General features: G+C 39.2%; 2 protein-coding genes and 1 long non-coding RNA gene across 11 annotated transcripts in view; 2 read left to right on the top strand and 1 right to left on the bottom strand.

Annotated features, from left to right (window-relative positions):
• Positions 1 to 10,730: 10,730 nt before the first annotated feature.
• TRAPPC2 (trafficking protein particle complex 2) lies at positions 10,731 to 20,190 on the bottom strand. Of its 3 annotated transcripts, none has more exons than XM_039339842.1 (5): positions 20,043 to 20,190; positions 18,838 to 18,949; positions 18,135 to 18,279; positions 11,946 to 12,031; positions 10,731 to 11,058 (listed from the first exon to the last, which is right to left on the bottom strand). In XM_039339842.1, exons 2-5 carry the CDS (start codon positions 18,928 to 18,930, stop codon positions 10,960 to 10,962), a joined length of 423 nt encoding a protein of 140 aa, XP_039195776.1. In that variant the 5' UTR covers positions 18,931 to 18,949; positions 20,043 to 20,190; the 3' UTR covers positions 10,731 to 10,959. The 3 variants fall into 3 exon arrangements, with proteins under 3 accessions (XP_039195776.1, XP_039195777.1, XP_039195775.1); XM_039339843.1 differs by having other exon boundaries at positions 20,097 to 20,189; XM_039339841.1 differs by having other exon boundaries at positions 18,838 to 18,973; positions 20,043 to 20,172.
• On the top strand, positions 10,946 to 15,726 carry LOC120306505. Its single transcript, XR_005556328.1, has 2 exons — positions 10,946 to 11,078; positions 12,748 to 15,726. It is a non-coding gene; the product is annotated as an uncharacterized LOC120306505 (long non-coding RNA).
• Positions 20,191 to 20,323: 133 nt separating the features above from the next.
• Positions 20,324 to 20,701, top strand: part of OFD1 (OFD1 centriole and centriolar satellite protein) — an 81,295-nt gene continuing 80,917 nt past the window's right edge. For 6 of the 7 annotated variants that reach the window (XR_005556327.1, XM_039339834.1, XM_039339838.1 and 3 more), the window contains exon 1: positions 20,324 to 20,527. The gene's annotated coding sequence lies outside the window, so the exon portion shown is untranslated. The remainder of the gene's footprint in view (positions 20,528 to 20,701) is intronic. The other variant, XM_039339835.1, reaches the window with a different exon arrangement.

Below are 20,701 nucleotides of genomic sequence, written 5' to 3' on the forward strand. Positions count from 1 at the left end.
CCGACGACGCTAACAAAATCAGACTCGAAATCACCAACATCCTCTGCACCAGCAAGCCACCCAAAAGCACTTACCCAAAGAGGAACAGACAGCACTACGTAACCTGAAAGAAGACACCAGCATAATAATCCTACCAGCAGACAAGGGCAACGCCACGGTGGTTATGAACACATCTGACTACCAAACCAAATTAACCAACCTACTCCAAGACTCCACATACAAACCCCTAAATACAGATCCCACCACCTACCTGGAAAAAACCACCAGATCCAAAATAAAAGCCTCCCCCATTAGCGAAGAGATCCAGCAAAGAATCATTCCCAGAGAGAAATCATCCAGATGCCCCAAACTCTATGGTCTCCCCAAGATACACAAAGAAGGAACCCCACTCAGACCTATAGCATCACCACCATAGCTGGCTGACCGGCCATACTCAGCATGTGGTCCTCAATGGAACCTCATCTACATGGAGGGAAGTGTGTAGTAAGGTGCCCCAGGGCTCTGTTCTGGGCCCAGTGCTCTTCATCAACAATCTGGATGAGGGGATAGATGGGGAACTCATCAAATTGGCAGACGACACCAAGCTGGCAGGAATAGCCAACACTCCAGAAGACAGGCTTCAGATACAGAAGGATCTGGACAGACTTGAACACTGGGCACTAACTAACAAAATGAAATTCAATGGTGAAAAAAGCAAGGTTCTACATTTAGGCAAGAAAAACCAAATGCACAAGTACAGCATAGGTGGCACCATGCTCAATAGTAGTAACTGTGAGAGGGACCTCGGATCCTAGTAGACAATCACTTAAATATGAGCCAGCAGTGTGCTGCAGCTGCCAAAAAGGCCAACACAGTGCTAGGCTGCATTAACAGAGGGATAGAATCAAGATCACGTGAAGTATTAATACCACTCTTCAATGCCTTGGTAAGGCCACACTTGGAATACTGCATCCAGTTTTGGTCACCACGATGTAAAAAAGATGTTGAGACTCTAGAAAGAGTACAGAGAAGAGCAACAAAGATGATTAGGGGACTGGAGGCTAAAACATATAAGGAACGGTTGCTAGAATTGGGTATGTCTAGTTTAACGAAGAGAAGGACAAGGGGGGACATGATAGCAGTGTTCCAATATCTCAGGGGCTGCCATAAAGAAGAGGGAATTAAGCTATTTCCAAAGCACCTGAAGGCAGGACAAGAAGCAACGGGTGGAAACTAATCAAGGAGAGAAGCAACCTAGAACTAAGGAGAAACTTCCTGACAGTTAGAACAATTAACCAGTGGAACAACCTGCCTCCAGAAGCAGTGAATGCTCCAACACTGGAAGTTTTTAAGAAGAGACTGGACAGCCACTTGTCCGAAATGGTGTAGGGTTTCCTGCCCGAGCAGGGGGTTGGACTAGATGACCTCCAAGGTCCCTTCCAACTTTACTACTACTTACTATTATTATTATTATTATAGTCAGCTCCATAGGCTCACCTCTACAAAACCTAGCCAAATTTCTTGCCAAACAACTACAGCCCTATGCAGAATCCATCACCTCACACGTAAAAAACTCATTCCAGTTTATAGAGATCATAAAGAAACAAAACTTACAGCCCAGCGACCTACTAGTGAGCTTCGATGTCATATCCCTCTTCACCCAAGTGCCTATCAAAGAAGCCTTGACAGCTATCCAAAACAAATATAACCCCCCCAAACACATCTTAGATCTGACCAACCACTGCCTATCCAACACATACTTCATCTATAATGGACAAAAATACAAACAAACAGAAGGAGCACCCATGGGATCACCCCTCTCACCTGTCATTGCCAACCTCTACATGGAACACTTTGAAACCCAAGCTCTAGAAAAATCGGATCACAAACCCAAACTCTGGCTCAGATACGTAGACGACACCTTCATAATCTGGCCACATGGGAAAGAAAAACTGGACAACTTCCTCACACACCTCAACAGCCTACACCCCAAAATACAGTTCACCATGGAAACAGAAGCTAACAACCAACTTCCCTTCCTGGATGTCTTAGTCTACAAGAAATCCAATGGCTCCCTAGGACACACCATCTACCAGAAGAAAACACACACAAACCGCTATCTGCACGCTCTCTCACACCACCACCCAGCACAGATCAACTCTGTAGCCAAGACACTCATCTCCAGAACAAAACGCTTAGCTGACGAACAACACCTAAAAACCGAACTACACACTCTCACCAATGTACTAACATCCACTGGATTCCATAGAAATAAGATTACAAACCTAATCCAAAAAGAAACCCCCACTAAAATCCAAGACAAAGAACAAGAAAACGGCAAAGCCCTCCTCCCATACATAAAAGGCACCACAGACAGAATCAGTAAGATCCTCCATAAACACAACATCAAAACAGCATTCTGCACAAACAGAAAAATATCCACCATCCTTAGAAACCCCAAAGATAAAATTGAATTAGAAAATCAAGGAGTATACGAAATCCCATGCACCACTTGTCCCACCACATACATCGGACAAACCAACAGAAGAATAAGTGCACGCATTGAAGAACATAAGAACTCAGTCAAAAAAGAGGAACCAACATCTTCCCTGGTCCAACACCTTAAAGCCACAGGACATGAAATTGACTTTAAAAATACCAGAACCATTGCCAAAAGTGAACATTTTAATAACAGAATAATCAGAGAAGCCATCGAGATAGAAAAACGCCCACACAGCATGAACAAGCGAGATGATACCTCCCGCCTACCAGCCATTTGGAAACCGCCCTTATTGACCGCCTACCAGCCATTTGGCCCTTATTGACAAACGACTCCCTAACACAAAAAATGATACCAGACCCACACTCACAAAAACCACACAGGATGTCACCACCACACATCCACGCAAAAAACAAACCCAAAGCCACACCGATGATGAGGCACGACCACAAACCAGAAGCCAGACCACAGCTGCATCATTAGCCACTTTAAACCCCTCCAATCCAACATGAAGCAAACTGACACCCTCCATGAAGAGGAGGCACGACCACGAACGCGAAGCCAAAAATAGCAAGGCAGCCCAAAATCTTAAACCCCTCTGCAACTCAGACTAACCTGAGCACAACCAAACAGCCAACCCCCCAGCCAATCCCCCAGCCAATCAGAGCACAGCCAAGCCCCTAACCAATCAGAACACACCTCCACCCAATCAGAACACAGCCAAGCTCCCACCCAATCAGTTCATACCCCCACTGGCAGTTAAAAGGAAGAAACAGCTAAGACCACACATTGCTGCTCGAAGCACGAAGCTGAAAACACCAGCCTGAAGATGACCAATGGGACTTCGTCGAAACGTCGCCAAGACACTTCCAATTTTACGCGGGAGAAAACCCGAACAACCAAAGACCTACATACAAACACCCGCGAAAAACTCAGAAAACAAATATATATATATATATATATATATATATATATATATATATATATATATATGAGAGAGAGTTGCCTTAGCTCATGATGAGACTAAAAATAACAAAGGAGATAAAAGAACAATTTTTTAATCCAAATCTACAAACTCAGAAAATGACTGCAAAGAAGGAACTAGCAATCCAGAAAATAGAAGGAAAATCAGAGGAAGCAGATCCAAAGATGGAGGACCTAAAGAAAGGAGCTAACAGACTCAGACAAACGAAGAATTAGAAGGTGCAGCGATAATATCGGAAATAGAAAAGATATCTTACCTGTCAAGATCTCAGAACACACTTGAGGATAAGAAAGAATTGCTGATTGAATGGAAGATAGAGCTGTTAAGAGAATTGGGGGAAATTGGAGAAAGGGGGAGGCTGTTTAATGAATATCAATGGGCTGAGAGTCCTTCCAAAAATACTTTAATCTAATTGTCTTTTTTATTCCAAACAATATACACAAAAATAGAGGAAGAATTACTTGATGATTCAAATGCATTGAACTGGAAAGTTAGTTGGCAAAGGAAGAAAGCTAGAGTAAAACTGAAGAAAATAGACGTTTTGACCCATTAGATGGGATATTATACTATTAATCAGATGTTTGAACGTGGCTGAGAATAGTTAGAAATAGAAGTATTATTTTAACTACAAAGATAGGATTTGTAACTAGAATATTATATTTTGGTATGAGAAGAGAAATATGAAAATGCTAAGAGTGTTTGAATAAGGGAACCTTTACGTTACCAAAATATAACTTACAAGAGATTATAAGTGACATTTTGAACACTGATGGGAAATTAAATTTTTTTAAAAAGCAGGAAAAACAGGGTGTTAATTGAACAAATGGATATTAAGTGCAAATGCAATTAAGATATATTTTGGATATAAAAGATATTTTAAACTGACATTATTGATATTATTAGGAAAATGTAACAAAGATGTTGACATTCAATTGTATATATATTAACAAGAATTGTATTTGCCTAGTGTGGGAAAATGTGTACTACCAGAAGAAGAGGAAGCATTGAATGGTGTAATATTGGGCCTAGATTGAAGAAGTTAATATATACCACTGAATTACTAATGGACTCAGACAACATGTTTAAGTGCTTATGATTGCAAAACTAGACAATGAGTAAAATGTTTAAAAAAAGATATTGGAACGCTATCATGTCTCCCCTATTTCTTCTTTTCTTTAGACTAGCCAAACCTCAGTTACGTGACCATGGGGATATTACAATGGTTAAGTGTGAGAATGGTCATAAGTCCCTTTTTTCATTGCCATTTGTAACAGACGTGTCATTAAAGTAATGGTTGTAAGTCGAGAACTATCTGTACACTATAAATATTTTTACAGGGCAGAAATCTTAATACAAGTGTAGAGCTAACTTGGAACAAGACAACTTGCAAATCACATGGTGTTTACAAATACCATGAAATGAAATGTTCATTGCTCCAAGTCAAACATCTCTAATTCCATTCCCAATTATACCATCCTTACATTTCTATTTTGATATATGTTTATATAGTTACTATGTACTAATCTATGAATTATTATTCCTCTGGTGTTTAGATACTATTCTGGTAAAAAGCAGAATATGCTCATGTAAGTACACTGATGTAGTTTTAGGGGACTGCACCACATTATTCAATAAATTTAAGAACAGACTTTAGACTCAAGTTGAGAATTTGTTATATTTTATTTATTTATATTTCCTTTTTCTTAAGCACCCATCTCACTGTGTTCTCTAGACTTACCTGTATGTAAAGGTGAAAGAATTGTCTTCTGATGACATCCCAATGATAAGGGTATGTTATAACATTTGATCTTAAATTCATTTTGCTTTGTATAGTTACTGAAAATAAGGAATTGTAAGTGCAGAAGTGGTCCATATTTAAATCGCAATACAGAAAACAAAAATACAAAGATTAATGCTTACATATTCAGAAACTGAAAATATATTCCAACATTATGAGTAAGTCGTCTGTCAACATAGGATTTCTCTATTTGTGTGCATTTTCATGTTCCAAAGAAGATGGAATTGTTGCTCACTTTCCCGCCCATTGCATGTGCAAGTGAAACTGCGCACACTCACCTGCTTCCGCAGCCGTTCTGAACAGGCTGCAGCCTAGAGATTGGGGCCCTCTGTTCTAGATTACTTAATGCCATTCATTTATAGTTAGTCCTCAACTTACAACCATAATGGAACAGTGTGGTGGTCATAAGGCAGGCAGCACACATCTGACTTGATTTTACAACCTTTATTTGGGGCAGTCATTGAACAAACTCATTGTTCAATATGGGGCATTTTTGCTGAAAAATGGAAGTAAATGTGGGCTTTTCGGGGGGAAATGTAATAAATTGTGGTCATGTGATCACAGGACGCAGCAAATAGCCATATATGTGGCCGGTTGCCAAGTGACTGAAATACAGTCATGTGGCTGCAGGGGGGCAGAACTTCAGAATTGGGCTGTAATTTTGGAGGGGAAGGGTCTGTCATAACTTTGAATGGTCACTAAATGACCAGTTATAAGTTGAGGGCTATCTGTATTAGCTTATCAAATATGGTATGCAAACTAAAAGCAGATTCATTTTGTTCATGACTAGAAATACTTAGTTTTTCATGCACATCCCTTTACTTTTTCTTTTCAACTCACAGTTGCATACAGTGAGGGAAAAAATTATTTGATTCCCTACTGATTTGTATGTTTTGCCACTGACAAAGAAATGATCCGTCTATAATTTCAATGGTAGATTTATGTTAACAGTGAGAGACAGAATAACAACAAAAAAATCCAGAAAAACGCATTTCAAAATTAAATTAATTTGCATTTTGATGAATGAAATAAATATTTGACCTCTTCGCAAAACATGACTTAGTACTTGGTGGCAAAACCCTTCTTGGCAATCACAGAGGTCAGATGTTTCTTGTAGTTGGCCACCAGGTCTGCACACATCTCAGGAGGGATTTTGTCCCACTCCTCTTTGCAGATCCTCTCCAAGTCATTAAGGTTTCGAGGCTGATGTTTGGCAGCTCGAACTTTCAGGTTCCTCCACAGATTTTATATTGGATTAAGGTCTGGAGACTGGCTAGGCCACAACAGGACCTTAATGTGCTTCTTCTTGAGCCACTTCTTTGTTGCCTTGGCTGTGTGTTTTGGTTCACTGCCATGCTGGAATACCCATCCACGACCCATTTTCAATGCCCGGCTGAGGGAAGGAGGTTCTCACCCAAGATTTGATGGTACATGGCCTCTTCCATCATCCCTTTGATGCAGTGAAGTCCTGCCCCATTAGCAGAAACACCACCTCAAAGCATGTTTCCACCTCCATATCTGACGGTGGGGATGGTGTTCTTGGATTCATAGGCAGCATTCCTCCTCCAAACAAGGCAAGTTGAGTTGATGCCAAAGAGCTCGATTTTGGTGTCATCTGACCACAACACTTTCATCCAGTTCTCCTCTGAATGATTCAGGTGTTTATTTGCAAACTTCAGACAGGCCTATACACATGCTTTCTTGAGCAGGGGCACCTTGCAGGTGCTGCAAGATTTCAGTCCTTCATGGCGTAGTGTGTTATCAATAGTTTTCTTGGTGACTATGGTCCCAGCTGCCTTGAGATCATTGACAAGATCCTCCTATGTAGTTCTGGGCTGATCCCTCACCATTCTCACGATCACTGAAATTCCACGAGATGAGATCTTGCATGGAGCCCCAGACTGAGATTGACAGTTATTTTGTGTTTCTTCCATTTGTGAATAATTGCACCAACTGTTGTCACCCTCTCACCAAACCTGCTTGGTGATAGTCTTGTAGCCCATTCCAGTCTGTGCAGTTCTACAATCTTGTCCCTGACCTCCTTGGACAGCTTTAAGAGAGTGCTCGGACTTCCGGTGGATTTTGCGTGCGTGATGGCGGCTACTTTGTAGCCGTCCTCCTGGGTAAGTGTAAGAACCGCTATGAACAGCAGATATCAGCTGTTCAGCGGTTCAAAATCCCCCTCCCGGGCAAAGGGGGGGGGTAGAGAGTGTCTGAATAGTGGTAGAGCCTCTTTCGCACCCCCCAAGTTTTTTTTTTTGGGGGGGTGAAAGGAGTGCTCCCACGGAGTTCAGACTTGTCTCCGCTTCCCAGCTGTTTTTGTCCTCAGGGACAAAACGAGCCGCCGCAAACACCTCCGTGCTTAAAGAGAACTGGTGAGTTTTTTTTTTTAAATGGACAGAGCTGAGTAGAGGATTTAGTTTTTGCTTTCTTTGACTTATTTGGATTTTAAGTTTTAAGATTTGTTTCTATTTTTATTCTCTCTTTTTATTTTTTTTCTTTGTTGAAAGGGAAAGTAAAATGGCGATCGGCAAACTCCTCGGTGTTTTTTTTTCTGGAAGTTAGAATGCTGACCGGCAGGCTTTTTGGTGTTTTTCTTTCTTTCCTTTCCCTTTCTCTTTTTATTTCCTTATGATTGGAATGGTTGTTTTTGGTATCTCTAAGTATTTTTTTTGGAACGGACTTTTTTTATTTAATTATTTTTTTTTCCCCTTCTCCCTTTTTTTTCCTTTGAACTCCCCCTTTTTTTTTTATTGTAATGACCCTTTTTTGAAGGACTTTTTTTCTGTTTAATTTTTTGTAATTTTTAAGAAGGAGTAAAACTTTTTTTTAATTCTTTTTCTCTTCTTTTTTTTCCCTTTTTTCTTTTTATTATAATGACCTTCTTTGGAGGGAGTTATATTTTTGAAGGAATTTTTATAATTGCTTAAGAAGGACTAAAGGTTTTTCTTTAAGATGGCTCCAAAGCGTCCAGGGATTTCTACAGTTTCTAAATCAACAGTTTCACCCTCTTCTGGGGGTCAGCTAATAACTATGAAGGACTTGCAAGACATGATGGGAGATGTTATAATTCAAATTAGGGCAGAAATGAAAAAGATTTTAGAGGAAAACAATAAGATCTTGAGACAAGATTTTGTTTTGGCTTTAGAAGGTGTTGCTTCTGTTCTTGAAAAGGTGAACTCCCATGTGGAAGAGGTAGCTGAAAAAGTGGACATAATGGAGGGGAAAATTGAAAGTATGGAAAAAGAAATGGAAAATGAGATTCTTATGCTTCAATATGGACAAATGGAATATGCCTTAAGAATTAGAGGCCTGGGAGAGTCTTTGCAAGGAGATCTGAAGGAGATGGTTGCAAAGGACTTTGCATTGATTTTGAATAAAGAAAAAGAGGGAATACTTAATGAAATTGAAAAATTATTTAGGGTTAACTCTGTGGTGGCAGCACAGAAGAATCTGCCAAGAGATGTGGTAATTTACTTTGGTAAAAGATCTTTACGCAATGAAATTGTGCAAGCCTATTATAAGAAGAGATTTCAAATTGCTTCACAAGATGTTATAATTTTTAAAGAGATCCCATCTAAAATTTTAAGAAGAAGAAAGGAGTTTGCTTTTTTAGCAAATGAACTTAAAAAGAGAAAAATTTCATTCAGATGGGATGTTCCGATTGGAATGGTGGTGAATTACCTGGGGACATGTTATAGACTTAATACTGTTTCTCAAGCAAAAGATTTTTATACTTCGGTCCTGGGGGTATGTGCATCGCCATCAATTAAGTTTAAAGCTTTGGAAGAAAAGAATGTAGAATCACAGTTTGAAGAGCCTATATTTATGAAAACTGGAGAATCTTTGTGTGAGAGGCCTCAACAAGTCCAGGTTGAGGAGCAGAAGACAACTTGTGTAGTATATAATCCCAAAGAAAAGCAGCAACAGAAGAAGGTTAAGGAAGTTTCATATTTAGTGGTTTCTGAATCTCTGGGAGATGTTAGACCTACAAAGTCTTTGGAGCAATCTTTAAGGGTGGAATTGTTGCCTGAAATGGAAACTGGGAAATCTCAGTCTGAGGGGCATCAACAAGAGAGGAACGGGCAGAGGATAACTTGTACAACTTACAATTGTAAAGATCAATACAAGGAGGAATTTAAGGAACCCTTATTGGCTTCGGAGTCGATGGGAGATTCAGGAATTTTGGAGCAGTCTCCTAAGGCAGAACTTGCAGCATTTCTTACGAGTTTGATACAAGAATGGAGAAGGGAAATGGAAGAATGGAAGAATGGAGAATGGAAAAAACTGGAATGTGAATAATTAATAATACTAATATAATTGAGATTGATAAGGATGTAGTTTTTTACGGATGGAATTAGTTATTGGTGAAGATTGAAATGTTTAATGTGTTTATTAACTTTGTTGTTTTAAGTTTTGAACCTTTAATGATAATATTGTTTAAATTTGTGTTTTGAAGGGATTATAATTTGCTTATTTTAGTGAGTGGATTCTAATATTTTAAATTTTAAAAATTTGTGGTTTTGGAGGGAGTTTATATAGAGTGATGATTGTATTTAGATTTGTTTAGGATTTAAAAGTGTTTTTAGTTTTTAAATATTATTATTAATATTTTTAAGACAAAATAATTTGTTTAATTAAATGTGCTTAGATTTGTTTAGGACTTATAGGTTTTTTAAGTTTTTTGTTTTTTTTTTTTTTCTTTTTGGATAGGAGAGAAGATTATGAAGATTGAAGGAAATATGTACTTACTTTAAGTTCTTTAAGAGTATTTAGCTTTAATGGTATAACAAAGATTTGTATGTTTATTTTTTCGTTTTAGGATAAAGAAAGAGGGAGAAATTAGATTTTATATTATAGATATAGATATTCAAAGAAAGTAATGTTTAAATTTGTGTTTTTGGAGGGAGCTTATATAGAATGATGATTGTATTTAAATTTGTTTAGGTTTTAAAAGTGTTTTAAGTTTTTTTTTTTTTTTAATTAAGCCTGTACTCAGCTCTGGGAAGTCCAGGGGAGGGTTTGGGAGGTTGGGAAGGGGGGGGGGGTGAGGTAGGGGGGGGTATGGGAAGGGGATTTGTTTTTGTAAAATGTAAAAATTTTCAATAAAAAAAAAAAAAAGAGAGTGCTCCTAATCTCAGCTCGTTATCTGTATAAAAGACACCTGGGAGCCAGAAATCTTGCTGATTGATAGGGGATCAAATAGTTATTTCACTCATTAAAATGCAAATCAATTTATAACTTTTTTGAAATGCGTTTTTCTGGATGTTTTTGTTGTTATTCTGTCTCTCACTGTTAAAATAAACCTACCATTAAAATTATAGACTGACCATTTCTTTGACAGTGGGCAAACATACAAAATCAGTAGAGGATCAAATATTTTTTCCCCTCACTATATTTAATTACCTTCATACTGTAGCCCTGAACTGAAACTCTTCTACAATAAAAACTTCACAGAAAGTGTAGTCTGTGTTATTAATCATTTTAATAAATGATGCTTGAAAATTCCAACACACATATTAGCATTTATTTTGGCATTTATATACATATATATGTATAGACACATATTTAAAGTTGTCAGCTTTGATGGAGAAATTGCTGGACTTCTGAAGTTTCCTTGCTTTGTAAAGCTTAAACACTTTGTTCTTTGTTGCTTCACTCAATAGGCTTTTCATGTCATGTTGCAGATGGAATAATTCAACTTAAAAGATGTTTCTTCCCAAGAAACTGAACCTTTCTATCAAAAGCAGTGGATCGAATTGGAGAATTAGCTTCATAAAAAGGATTCATTGCAAACTGAAGAAAGAAAGAATTAAGTGAGAACAGTTTAAGAATCAACTTGTCTGAAGATCTATATTGAAGCACTTGGTCTGTGCTAATGTTCTGGAAATTTATAGCAATCTACTATTAATGATTGATTCTGGTTTTAGATGGAAAAATAGACACATAATGCCTTGCTTCTTCTCCAGGAAGACTTATTTCTATTTCTGCAATGGAGAATTTCAAAGAATATTGATCTACGTTAATTATCTAATCTATCATAGTGATTTTAGATGCTGGAACAATTTTGAAAGAAATGCATTCTATTTCCATCCCGCTCACAGATGTATGCAAAAACTGCTGTTCTGGAAACAGAATATTCCAGAGAATTCCTCAACTCTCTTCCTACCCTGTGACCAGATGAACATATTATAGAGGAGGAATAGAACATTACTGAATTCACTAGAACATTGTTTCAGAACAGCAGGTTTTATACAGCTAACACAGCAGTTTAATGTATCTGTCATGCAAGTATGCTAGGCCTTCACTGCCTATCAATGTATAAGCAAGTATCACTGCAGTTGTTAAGTTAGTAATCCAGTTGTTAAATGAATCTGAATTCCCCACTGACTTTGCTTGTCAGAAGGTTGCAAAAGGTGATCACATGACCTTGGGACACAGCAAATCATAAATATGAACCAGTTGCCAAGCATCTGAATTTTGATCACATGATCATGTGGATGCTGCAAAGGCTGAACTGTGAAAAATGGTCATAAGTTACCTTTTTCAATGCTGTTGTAACTTTGAATGGTCACTGAATGAACTGTTGTAAGTTGAGAACTATTTGTAGGCTATTTCCTAAGCCAAATTATCATTTAATACATAATTCATTGTATGATAGATAACATTGATATAGCTTTTACCTTTATATACAGATCATAGACATCACTAAAGAAGTTTTTGATTCCATCTTCTTGTCTTATATCATGAAGCATTATAAATCTCATATGTAGAAAAAGTTAAGAACACAAATTTATTTGTAAGGATTTACATGCCACACAATTTAAATCCTGTATAAAAAAAGGCAGCAAAGCAAAGTATATAAAAAAACAACCTTTTGAATAGAATATATTTTCCAAGCCAAATATATGCGAAAATTTGAAGTGGACACATGCAAATATATTCCAAGGGAGAACTCCATAAGCCAGTGTTTCTCAAATATGGCAACTTTAAGATGGATGGACAACTTCTAGGAATACTGGTAAGTCCACCCATCTTAAAATTGCCATATTTGAGAAACACTGCCTTAAGCTATGACAGCTGGGAAAAATGACCCTAGAATACTTCACTCAGTGTCATATTTAAGACTCAGACTAAGAAGGGTATGGAGAAGGATACAACCAAGTATCCAGGTGCTAGACTATAGCATCTTTTAAGTTTCTTTGAAATCCCATTCTTAGCAAATGAGTGCAGCCTTTCCAATTAGGTTTTCATTTGTTTTAGAAACTACATTTCTTTATATAGATGACACTTACAAGTTTTTGTTTAATATCTGTAACTTATAAAAAACAAGTTTTTCAGAAACTATTCTTTGATTCATGACCACAAAACTGACTTTTTTTGCCCAGGATTTTGCTGTTTTTTGCTTTATTAATTTTTGCTCTATTTATGGAGATAGTTCCCTGCTTTTAATTGTATCGATTTAAATCAATATATTTTTTACAGATATAAAGAAAGCAATAGATGCTATAAATAATAGAATGACTATCTGAGATTGAAATACTTATTACTGAAAACACATAGGCTAAAAGAGGAAAAAGAAGAAAAAAGAGATAATCATAGAAAAGGTAAGTCTGTAGATATATTTTGTTGAACAAGTAGTCTTCGAGAAACCACCAGTAACAATCTTTTGAACTTGACACCCCTTCCTAAAAGCTACATACAATCCTATTTAAACTTATGGCAGCTGTAGTATCCCACAGGAATTCATCCTTACATTCAATACATGTCATTTGCCAAGAGTCCAAAATTTGATCACATGACTATGGTGATGCTCTAGTAGCATGTGAAAAACAATCATGTCACTTTTTCCAGTGCCATTATACTCTCAAATGACTATTACACAAACGGTTGTAAGTCTACCTGTATTCTTCCATGTATTACAGATATAAGCAATTTATGGGAAAGTTAGAATAGATAAGAAATAGGTAAGAAAATTTAGACCCAGAGGGATGAGTTCTAACCAGAAATTAATATTTAAACCTAAACATACAACATTTGATAATTTTTCCCTTAACCCCTGTTCCAAATATGACATCAAGAAGCTACTTTTTATGACCCAATGATCACCCATGATACAAAAACCAATACAAAAGCTCAATTTGTTGCATATAAGCAGAATGGATACCATAATGCCTATGCATTCTATGATTTCATCAATATGGTTACCTAAAATGATCAGAATTTGGATATGTTCACACTATACACCAAACCAGAAACTAGCCATCTAAATTACCCCTGGTGATTAGCTAATTCAATGTGTGATATGAATTTTGGAAATTGAATTTAAAATAGAATTAAGTATATAGTACTATGAAATACTACACCGAGAAGCTATGCAGTGGCAATAGAAAGAAGCATACTAGCAAATTTTCAGGTGACTTTCAGAATGACAGTGCTTCAGCAGAACAAATATAGGTAATCCCCAAGTTACGAACGTTCATTTAATGCTCGTTCAAAGTTACGTGATGAGCAAATCCCAAAATTACAACTATTGCAGCACTACAGCAGTCGTTCACTCTTAAGAGCAATCAACTGCAGAGGCTCTACAATATTCACCCTATTCCTCTCCCCACTCCCCACAACTGCTTCCTCCTCCCTTCCTGCCCTGCCGGACTCACTTACCTTGCAAAATCTGTCTCCTCTCTGCTGCGGCTTCTTTTTCATCGAGGGAGAGGAGAGTCAGTTTGGAAATGCTTTTTGTGCCAGCAATGGAAGCTCCTAGGTGCCGTAATATCGTGCGAGTTCAAACACAAATTCTCTGCAAAAGAGATCATGGCCCCCGGAAGCTTCCATTCTCGGGGGGGGGAAGAAGTGTTTGCTTTGTTTGCATGCCTATGGGGCAAAGCGTGGAATTGGAGTCGGCCAGGCGCAGGAACCAATGCTGTCCGTGGCCCAGGTGCGCTGCTTGCTTACGTGCGCCAGCCTCAGTTTGAGGGCAGGAACAAAGCCTTCAACTGAACGGGGAGGCATCGCAGGGCCAGATCCCTTGCACCCGCATCCAAGTTGGCAGCAGCAGTAGCCACCTCAGCGGCCATGATCCCCTCCCCAGCCAGCCAGCCACCCTGCCCGACCTAGTCCTTGCCTGGCTGGCCGGCTGGCAAATTGTCACTACTCTTCTCCTCATCCTCCTCACTCATTGAGTGGCAGCAGCTTGAGTTTCTCTGCTCCGAGTGAAAGGAAACAGAATCGCAGAGCAGGATTGCTCTCAATAAGGCTGGCGCATGGAGAGCACCTGCGTCTCCTTGAGAGCAATCCTGCTCTGCACCTCCCGTTTCTTCCTTCAGGATGGAGCAGAGAAACTCAAGCTGCTGCCGCTCAAACACTTTTTATCCAAACACAGAGCTGAGAGAGATTGGAAGTTCCATGTGCATGCACTGGGGCACATCAGAAACGGAAAGGAAGGAAAGAAATGCTCTGTGCTTGAAACTCCATGTGACTCAGGTCTCTGTTCGGATGAAAGGTGTTTGAGCGGCAGGCTTGAGTTTGTCTGCTCTGTCTGAGTGAAAGGAAACAGAGGCTTGTTTTCGCAGGATTGCTCTCAATGAGAGCGAGGCATGCTCACTCCAGAGGCATGTTTTCGCCAGGAAGGGGCTTGAGAAATGGCTTTTTCTGGCGAAAATGGAGTCACAGAGTGAGGCACACTTGCAATGGAGGCTTGTTTTTGCAGGATTGCTCTCAATAAGGCCGGTTTGCTCCGGAGGCTTGTTTTCGCAGGATTGCTCTCAATAATTGCTCCATTTTCGCCAGAAAGGGACTTGAGAAATGGCTTTTTCCTGGCAAAAATAAACCTCTGGAGCACACACACCTTGCTCTGTGGCTTTGTTTTCACCAGAAAAAGCCAGTCCCTGCGTTTAGAAGTGCTCCATAGATGCTGAAACACATTTTTATCCCAATGGAGATCTGGCAGAATTGCAAGCTCCGTATGCCTGGAATGGCGCGCTTGAGAAATGAAGCCTTCTGCCAGATCTCTGTTGGGATAAAAAAAATGTTTCAGCACCTATGGAGTGCTTCCAAACACAAGGACTGGCTGATTTTGGAAGCCTCTATAGATACTAAAAGACTTTTTATCCCAATGGAGATCTGGCAGAAACTGCAAGCCCCGTATGCCTGGAATGGGGCACTTGAGAAACGGAGGGCTCCTTTCTGTGCAGTCACACAGAGTGCTTCAAAATGCAGGGAATCCCACCACAGCACAAACACTCCACAATGCCAAATCCTAATTCCCACCCCACCACAGGGAATCCACAATGCCAAATCCTAAACTCCATGCAACCCCAGGGCATCCACAATGCCAAATCCTAACTCCCATCCCACCCCCAGGGTATCCACAATGCCAAATCCTAATCCCCACCTGAGGGCAACCATATTCTTTCACTAATCAACTTTCCAACTCAGTTCTCTGTATGCAGGGCAAAAAAAGAAGTTCGTGGGACTAAAAAAAAAGATCAATCCAACCTTCCAACTTCTTGTGGAAAAAAAAAAGATCTCAAAAAGTTGGAAAGTTTGATTGAACTTTTTTTTACTGGTAGTCCCACAGGCTTCTTTTGTTGCCTTGCATGCGGTGGCGGAGAAGGGAGCTGGAAAGGTGGTTAGTGAAGGGAGGCTTTGCTGAAGCGAGGGGAGATGGGGAAGGGTCTGCTCTGGCTGCCGCTGCCTCACTTAGCCAGCATTAGGGCTTAGAAACTTGTTTTCGCCGGAAAAAGCCATTTCTCAAGCCCCTTCCTGGCGAAAACAAGCCTCTGGAGCGAGCACGCCTCGCTCTCATTGAGAGCAATCCTGCGAAAACAAGCCTCCGGAGCAAGCGAGCGTGCTGCTTCCGGAGGCTTGTTTTCACCAGGAAGCGGCTTGAGAAATGGCTTTTTCCAGCAAAAATGGAGCCACAAAGCGAGGCACTCCATTTCTAAGGGTGCATTTGCATGCGGACGGAGTTCCAGTTTCCTCAAGGTCTCCATCCTGGTGAAAATTGTTCTGGCAGTGGCAGAAATGAGTTGGGGGCAGGAGCAAACACTGCGACAGTTCAGGCTCCCATTCTCTGCAAAAGAGGATCAGTGCCTGAATTTGCACAATATTACGGGCACCCAGGAGTTTCCATCGACTCTCTTCTCCCTCAAAGGCAGAAACCGTGGCAGAGAGGAGACGTATCTTTTCAAGGTAAGTGAATCTGGTGCAGCAGGAAGGGAGGGGGAAGCATAAGGTATCTTAGTAGGTCAGGAATGCGTGCGATAGGTTCGTCACCACTGCTCTATGCGTTTTCAAGTTATGAGTGGAATGGGCAGGCTCCATTACACTCGTAACTCGAGGACTACCTGTTCCACAACCAAGATAGAGTTGACTGATATCTAGAAGTAATAAGAAACACAAAATAAGGTGATTCAGGGTGTTTTTTTTAATGTATTGAACAAAGACTCTGTGCCCAATATGCAATTTCTGAATTTAACCCTTTGGTAAGAGCAGGGCACTATATCATCCATCAAAGGAGGGCTGTTTAAAATAATTAAAGGGCACCAGGGGAAGGACTAATTGAAAACTGCTTCTAAGTAGAGTGAACCTCGCCATAAACACAGCATTTTGTTCGGATATGAAGAGTGAGACTGCTATTCTCACGAGGAGAGATCTTGCATGGAGCCTCAGCCTGAGGGAGATTCAATTGGGATGCTGGCGCCCATGCAAACACGCCTGTGTGACACTGGTGGCAGTATTAGTGCATCCATGCATGTGCAAATGAGTCTGCTAGCCCCTATGTGGTGGCTACCAAGAATGGGGGAGGGGGTTCACCAGCTATTCCCGTGGCCTGGTGGCCAACAGGCCAGGCCTCAGACCATAGGTTGGGGACCCATGTACTAGAAGGAGGGTGGAAGCTTAGCAGATCTCTGTTAAAGAGCATGGGTCCCCAACCCCCCTGGTCTATGGACTAGTACCGAGCCACAGCATGGCATAACTGGTCTGCACCAACAAGCCCCATCCGCAAGATGTAGGCAGCACACAAAACCACACACCCTCCGGTCTACAGAAAAACCTCTCTCCACAGAACTGGTCCCTGGTGCCCAAAATGTTGGGGATCTCTGGTATAGAGGATATTCCATAGGGCAGGGTGCACTTCCTAGCTTCTGCTAGAAGAAAACATTTAAGGGACCCGGTGAAATAGACAGAGGCGATCCTGCAAGTAATGTGGTTCTATGCCATTAAGGGCTTTAAATATTATACTTATTGCTGAATATCTGTATTTTTAACCAGCAAGAGTCACATTTGTGAGATGGGGGTTATTTAAATTGATTTGATAACTACATATTATAAAATGGATGAAAAACCTATAGACCAGTGGTTCTCAACTTGTGGGTCGGGACCCCATTTGGGGTCGAACAACCATTTCACGGGAGTCACCAAACAACGCAGTCCGCCATTTCCCCCCCCCCCTTTCCTTAGCTGTGTACTCCATTTTATTCTATTGGCTTTTGAAAGCCAATAGAATAGACTCTCTTGAATAGAGTCTAATTCTATTGGCTTTCAAAAGCCAATAGGAATTGTCCAGGCTGTCTCCGCCCTGCTGAGCCCGCCAAAAGTCCCATTCTGCAAACGGTGCTGCACCAGTTGAGTAATCTTCAACTTACGACCGGTTGAGTAGTCCTCGACTTACGACCGGTTGGGGGGTCGCAGCATTAAAAAGGTTGAGAACCACTGCTATAGACCTCTATATGCAACTTAAATACAATACTTATTTCAATGGCTATGGCAATGGTAAGACATGTGGAAAATTGTAGTTTGGAAGGCCATAGTCTTTCCATCTCTATTCTAAAATGTTATTCTTATAGCATTGCAACAAAAAAGGATATGGCCTGCAGTAACAAAGGCAGAAACAAACCATTCATTAAATTTATCCACAGTCTTCAAGTACATATTATTTGTTAACCACATGTTTTCATCTACTAGGTCAAGAGCAGCATGAGCGATGAACTGATTCAAGTGGCGATGGTCATCCTGAGGGGAAAAAATAAAGCTCAGCTCTAAATACTGGAAACAAAAAGTATAAAATAACTTTATCTTAGATATTTTTTCATGCATGATATGTTTGCATAACATACAATATTAAGCAACTGCTTGAACAGCGTAATATATGTACCAGAATATATAACTATGAGGAAAATAAGTACAGACTAATGCGGTATTAGATACTAACCTATATACCGGTACTTGTATGTAGTTTAGAAAATGCATTTTTTGCAATTTTTAGGAGAAAAAAAGGTAATTCCAAACATTTATATTGAAATATATCCTTTTATAATAAATCATACTTAAGGCATAAAAATTGGTCCAATTTATGTGGGGGACAGGAAGACAGAAATCAAATAAATGGATGCTCATCAGGATAATTAATCCAGGTGAGATGGGCAGCATATAACTTGAATAAAATAATTTTCAATAGCAACAAATAAAAAAAGCTATTAAGTTCCAAATTCAAATTAACAAAGAACTTGATTGATTAGGGGATAGAATGATTTGATATTATATATTCTGCATTTGAACAATATTTCATACCTTAGATTCTACTTTACCAGCTGGTAGAAATTCCATTTCAAATACAGGATTATCATGGTGACCCACAATTACAAAATAGTAGCTTCCCGACATAATGAAAATATGGCTTATTCTGAAAGAGAATAGAATCATGCAGCTGGAAAAGAAGTGGTTTGCAGAAAAAAATATTGTGATATATATTAAATGTTAAAGCATTTCTAACAGTACAGCTAAGTCTTGATTAGTGCAGATAATGAATCCTATGAAGTTATTGCTATTTGATACTATTTGAATATATTTATATATAAAGTATCATATTGGCTCCACCTCAATGGCAATGAAAATTTTAAACATATATTTTTATTAACGGATTATAGTAAAGGTTGCAAAGAAAATGCTTACAATTTAAACTTACTATTAAAGTCACAAGTTATAATTTTGTTTGAGTAGCATTTTAACAATGCAAAGTTCTTTCCCAACCTCTTATCTGAAATTTATATAATTGTATAATTCTAGTTCACATTTACTGAAATATCAGTTCCAATATTTATATTGTATTCACTGTATTCCAATAAATATCAATTCTACTGTTCAATAGCAAATACAAGTAATGAAATACCCTAGAACATTAGGAAAAATAATTCTATCTTTTTTATATTCTTGACAGTTGAACATTTCTCACAATTATTTATGTAAATATGTTTTAAAAAATATTATGGGGAATGGGATGCATGATGTTATCCTCACCTTTTCACCAGGATATAATTATGCTTACGTTTATTTTTTTAAAAAAACATAGTGTATTCGATCAGAATAAAGCTTTCTATTTTTTAAAGTAAAGTCAGCAAAGTTTCAGAGAATTGTACTATTTGTTCATTTATGGAGATAAACCTGAACAGGCTGGCTTAAACGTAAGGAAAGATAATAGAAGGCACAGATTGGAAAATATATTTCAGGTGATCATATTAAAAAGTTGAATAGGAAAAACTGTCTACCCAGAGGATGCTAATTCCAAATTCAATAGCCCCCCAGCGGCGGGCCACAGATAATCTAAAATATCTGAATTCTACACCAAAGATTCCATCTGAAAGTCTTTCAAGTAGCGTGCAAACCATGGTTAGAAACAGCCTTATATGTCAATTATTCCCTGTTGAAAATTTTGAGTTTTATAGTGCAATGCTGTTTTTAATTTCTTTTCCCATTAAAAAACAAACTACTATAAATACCACTTTTAGAGAATCCGTGAAAAGAAAAGAAAAACAATTTCCCCGAGTCCGTACAGCGACTAGGTTTCTAAGACGGTAGAAATGAGAAGAAACAAATCCTCCCTCTGCAGAACAGTCGGCGCTGTTTGATGTCGTCAGAAGCCCCCCCCTCCCCTTTAAAGCGCGAATTAGAAAATAACCCCGCGCGTTCTCGTGAGAATTCTGGGATAGCAACGCGTCTGATCGTTGATGGTAGCAATAGCAGCAACAGCAGGAATGGAAGAGGCGGTTCAGGGCGCTTCGTCATTGAACGCGATTTCTTTGGGGGTGGGGCGTGAGGAGATCATTTGCCCGTTTGTTTTTTTGGTGGATCGGTAGTGGAAGTGCAGTTTTCTTCTTTGTAGCAGTGTCGAGTTTGGTGCGTTGTGTGAGTGTGTTCTTAGCGCAAGTTTTCACTTCCCCCGTTTCTCCGATCCTCAGTGTGTACAAAATAAATCCTGAAGCGAGTAAGTCTGTGAAGGGTGGGAATGTAGCCTGGGTAGTGTGATATGTAGCAGACAGAAATGGAGTAGATATTTTGGAGGAATGTTTTTTAAGTGCGGTGAATTTTATTACGTTTTTTGCAGAGCAATGAGTGGAATGCTACTTTGGGTATTGTTATTTAAATGTTAAAGTCTGAA

Source organism: Crotalus tigris, unplaced genomic scaffold (genome assembly GCF_016545835.1).
Source record: "Crotalus tigris isolate CLP2741 ecotype Arizona unplaced genomic scaffold, ASM1654583v1 scf7180000017740.2609645, whole genome shotgun sequence".
In the NCBI taxonomy this organism is placed as follows: Eukaryota; Metazoa; Chordata; class Lepidosauria; order Squamata; family Viperidae; genus Crotalus; species Crotalus tigris.

Bases quoted from the DNA above. Each gene is read 5' to 3' on its own strand.
- TRAPPC2 (XM_039339841.1), bottom strand. From the start codon at position 18,969: ATGATTCTATTCTCTTTCAGAATAAGCCATATTTTCATTATGTCGGGA. The intron at 18,280-18,837 runs GTATGAAATATT...TTTTCCCCTCAG, and splicing joins CTGGTAAAGTAGAATCTAAG to GATGACCATCGCCACTTGAA. The intron at 12,032-18,134 runs ATATCCTTTTTT...AACTTTTTCTAC, and splicing joins TGCCTTTGTTACTGCAGGCC to ATATGAGATTTATAATGCTT.